Source organism: Chiloscyllium plagiosum, unplaced genomic scaffold (assembly GCF_037043375.1).
Source record: "Chiloscyllium plagiosum isolate Xiang-an unplaced genomic scaffold, Cpla_swu_hap1 HiC_scaffold_38, whole genome shotgun sequence".
Lineage (NCBI taxonomy): Eukaryota > Metazoa > Chordata > Chondrichthyes > Orectolobiformes > Hemiscylliidae > Chiloscyllium > Chiloscyllium plagiosum.
In genome coordinates, this window is record NW_028270176.1 from 31,279,323 (window position 1) to 31,283,966 (window position 4,644).

General features: G+C 45.3%; 1 protein-coding gene across 1 annotated transcript; it reads left to right on the top strand.

The window, feature by feature from the left end:
• Positions 1–1,168: 1,168 nt before the first annotated feature.
• LOC148139380 (galanin receptor 2a-like) lies at positions 1,169–2,002 on the top strand. The gene has a single exon (XM_087980862.1). The coding sequence runs from the start codon at positions 1,169–1,171 to the stop codon at positions 2,000–2,002; it is 834 nt and encodes a 277-aa protein (XP_087836988.1).
• Positions 2,003–4,644: the final 2,642 nt, after the last annotated feature.

Genomic DNA, 4,644 nt, shown 5'->3' on the forward strand with positions numbered 1-4,644 from the left:
GTACGGCGGGAAAGAAAGAAGCGGAGGGCTTTGAGTCCTTCGTGATGGGGGATGGAGGTGTACAGGGACTGGATGTCCATGGTGAAAATAAGGCGTTAGGGACCGGGGAAGCGAAAATCATGGAGCAGGTGGAGGGCATGGGTGGTGTCCCGAACGTAGGTGGGGAGTTCTTGGACTAAGTTCATCCCTAGTTCATCCAACTAGGGATGAGTACGTCTCCCTAGAACAAACAGCTACACCCTAAAGACAAGACTGAACAAAAAAAAACAAACTCAGTTTCCGGTTGTATAATCAATTCAATGCCCAGCCATAGCTTTAGTCATTTACTCTGGGTGTGAATTCCAACACCTCACAGGAATTTTCTAGGAGGTCATTTCAACTCCTGTCTGTTCTCAGTCATGAATACATTGACTAGTGTCTGTAGTCATTCACTCTGGTCGCATTTATCTCATTGTACAAGGGAGAGTTCTGTATGGAACCACTTTGAATGAGGCAATCTTGTAATTAGCTCTCCAAATTGTGTATTATGTATTGGTGACTCCCACTTTGTTTAGCTTTTTGACCCTATTCACGAACTTTGGTTCAATGTGTGGTAAACGTTGAATCTGAAGATTCTGTGTTGAAAATGAATTCCAGAATTGTAGCACATTATTCAAACGCTGTCCTGCAGAGTCATGCTGCCAGCGTACTGGGCAGTCTGAGAGGCTGATCTTGGATGTGATTTCAAGCCAAAGGCACTTCTGCCTGCGTTATTGGATAGGAAAGATCCCAACACACTAGTAATCCTGGGTTTCCTCACTAATCTCCCTTGCTCAATCAATATCCCACACTAAGGTAGCAAGAAATATCTTGAATTAATGAGATTATTGCTTATCGGATGTTGTTCAATGTTGGGTACTCATTTCCTGAATTATAAAGTGATCTTTGCTCAAAGTGTAGAAGATAAAGTTCCATGACACATCTGGTGGTTATCCATTTGAACTCCTCCCTGTACTTGTTGTTGGAACCATGTCTCTGTGATCTGGGTGCCCACTGTGACACTGAAAATTCATGATCCCACATATGGAATAACTTTTCAATGTCTCTTGCAGCTAACCTAGTGACGATTGTGATTCTCTCTCGTGGGAGGTGTGGCATCAGCAAGAGTACTTCTCTCTATTTGATTTCCATGGCAACAGCTGATCTACTGGTCATTGTCTTCAACATTATACTTATAACACTGGCTTTCAAATATTTCCCAGTTTCCTTCTTGTTTTACACAGCAGTGTGCCGTACTAACTACATCATGGGCTATGCCACTACTGACTGCTCAGTCTGGTTGACCATCACTTTCACTATTGACCGCTTTGTGGCCATTTGTTGCCACAATCTGAAAGCCAGATATTGTTCTGCCAGAACAGCAGCCTTGGTGGTGACCATTGTCTGGTCAGTGAGCATTTTGAGGAACATTCCATTTTACTTCAGATACCAATCTTTGGGCACATGGGGTGGTGTGCCCTGGGGCTGTGGCAACAGACTAGAGTTCTATATCTTGCCAGGATGGGTGGCATTTTTTTGGTTCCACCAGTTGCTGAACCCATTGATCCCCTACCTCCTGATCCTGCTGTTCAATGCTCTGACCGTCAGGCACATTGTCTTGGCAAATCGGGCACGCAGGGGTCTCCGAGCTCCCAGTAACAGGGACCAGAGAGGAGATGCAGAGATGGTCAACAGGAGGAAATCCATCATCCTGCTGTTTGTTGTCTCGGGCAGTTTTATATTGTTGTGGATGACCAAGATCAGTGTTTTCTTACTGATGAAGATTACCAACAACCATTTTTACCCCAGTTATGACCATCCTGTTATGATCGCTGACATATCTGGGACTGTGCTCTTCTACCTGAGCTCCTGTACAAACACTGCCCTTTATGCCCTGACCCAGAGTAAATTCAGAGAGGAGCTGAAGAGGGCTCTGAAATATCCCTTCACTCTCATCCGTGAATGTATCCCTACATCAAAATAAGAAAAGTGATTGAGACTGAAGCATCCCACACAGTTTATGCCCATCTCTGAGCTCTCTCCAATCTTCACCTCTCACCTGAATTCCCCTGTTATTCTCCACGTAAAGAGATGAAGAGGCGAAATTGTCTACTTGAGCCATAGGACGTGGAAAACTTCCCTCACCTCCTTTTCTCTCCTTCACAAAACATTGGGGATGCTTCTGTCCATGTCTGAGAGAGTACTCAGGGGGAAAGAAATAAAAGTGAAGAAAAATACATCTTGTGGGCATTGTGTCTTTGTTTGACTTCTATCCTTTCACAAATTTGCCATCCTATTTCGTGTAGACACAACCTGAAGAAAAATGCATGTTATGAATGTTGTGTCTTGATCTTCCTTGATTCCCTTTACAAATGTCAGATGAATTACAATCAAGCACACTCACAATATTCACCAGGAAACAAATCATTTAATGCTTAATATGATACGTTCAACAGGAGACAATTCATGGAAGCTATTTCTCCCCTCAAACATTCATAATTTGTCCACATCTCTCTTTTTACTTCCATTCCTTTCCCATTCTCTCCATCTGTTGGTTCTGTCATTCATTCACAATTGTGTTCATTCATTCAAGGGATATCACTGGGATTGGTTAGACCAGCAGTTATGACCCATCCCTAACTTTCCTGGGAGTAGTTCAGAGTGAGGCACATTCCTGTGGGTCTGGAGCCACATGTAGGGTCAGACTGCACAGGGATGGCCGTTCTCCCTGCTCTGAAGGAGATGAGTGAACGAGAGCTTTTTGTATCTGCCAAAAACCAAGGAATGTTTCTTTTGATTGCATTGGCGAGACCAGGCAGACACTATGGCAACTGATGAATGGACACCGTGCAACAATGTCCCAGACAGGAATGTTTGCTCCCTCCTTCAGAGGTAAAGAATATTCAGCCTCTGATCTTCAGGTATGTGTTCTCCACCGCAGCCTTCGAGATAAACAACAACACAGAATTGCCAAGCAGAAACTGATAGCTAAGTCCTGGAACCATGCAGAAAACCTCAACTCTGATCTTGGGTTCATGTCACATTGAACATAACCCCACTATACTGTTCTATGTCTGTAAAATCTTCCTTTTGAGATACCTGATTCGGTTCCCCACAGTGAGGAAACAGACCCTTCAGCCCAACAAGTCCGCAACGACCCACCAAAGAGTAACCCACCCAGACCCATTCCCCTGCCGCGTATATACCCCTGACTAATGCACCTAACACTATGGGCAATTGATCATGGCCAATTCACCTGACCTGCACGTCTTTTGGATTGTGGGAGGGAACTGGAGCATCTGGAGGAAACCCGGGCAGAGAATGTGCAAACTCCAGATAGACAGTGGCCTGAGGCTAGAATCAAACCTGGGTCCCTGGTGCTATGAGGCAGCAGTGCTAACCACTGAGCCACCATGATGCCCCCAAGGTTACGCATTACATAGAATCTTACAGTCCTTCGCCCCAACAACTTCACAGTGACCCTCCGAAGAGAAACCCACCCAGACCCATTCCACTATATCCTATATTTAACCCTGACTGATGCACCTAACCTATATATCCCTGAAAACTATGGGACAATTTAGCGTGGCCAATTCACCTATCCTGCACACCTTTGGACTGTGGGGTGGGACCGGGGCACCTGGAGGAAACCCACGCAGACACGGGGAGAATGTACAAACTCCACACAGGCAGTCACCCGAGGTGGGAATCGAACCCGGGTCCCTGGCGCTGTAAGGCAGCATGGCGAGTCACTGAGCCACCGGGCCAGTTAATTCCAGATTTATAGTGTTGGGAAATCTCCTTGGTGAAATTTGGATTCAGGTTCCCAGAACATTTTCTGAGTGGTTGGATGAACAGCCTGTGATAACTGCACAAGGCCATCACCTCATCCTAACTTCCCTTCTCTCCCATTCCTTTTACCTTCACTGAATCCTCCAGGTTTCTCTTCCTCTTCTTCTCTCCGTGTCTAAAGACAAAGTCGTTCATCTCTGTCCATTACAATGTGGAGGTGCCAGTGTTGGACTGGGGTGGAGAACATTAGAATCTACACAACACCAGGTTACAGTTCAACAGGGCTATTTGACATCACAAGCTTTCGGAGCACTGATCCTTCATCAGGTGAAGAGGAGGGAAACACACAGAACACAGAATTTATAGGCAGACCGATATAAAGATCGTACACATGGTGTGAGTGGGAGTGTCGACAGGCTGCATAACAAGTCTCTGTGGGTGACCGAAAGGGACAGACATTGGGAGTAAAGTGTCAACAGCTGAGTAACAAGTGAAGGGATGGTCTAAGATCTGATTAATTAAGGCAGAGAGATAATTCCAAAAAAATCAAATATTACATTGTGCTGGAGAGCAACTAAACAGCTGGAACAACTTGATGGGTAAAAGAGTCACATGCCAAGTGTGTATCCAAAGGAACGTACCATCTAAAACTGTACAAATTAATTCCGGTGATGGGATCATGACAAGTTATCAAGGTGATGGTCATAGAATCATAGAGATGTACAGCATGGAAACAGACCCTCCAGTCCAACCTGTCCATGCCGACCAGATATCCCAACCTAATCTAGTCCCACCTGCCAGAACCCGACCCATATCCCTCCAAACCCTTCCTAT

Coding starts and splice junctions, on each gene's coding strand:
- LOC148139380 (XM_087980862.1), top strand. CDS start 1,169: ATGGCAACAGCTGATCTACTGGTCATTGTCTTCAACATTATACTTATA.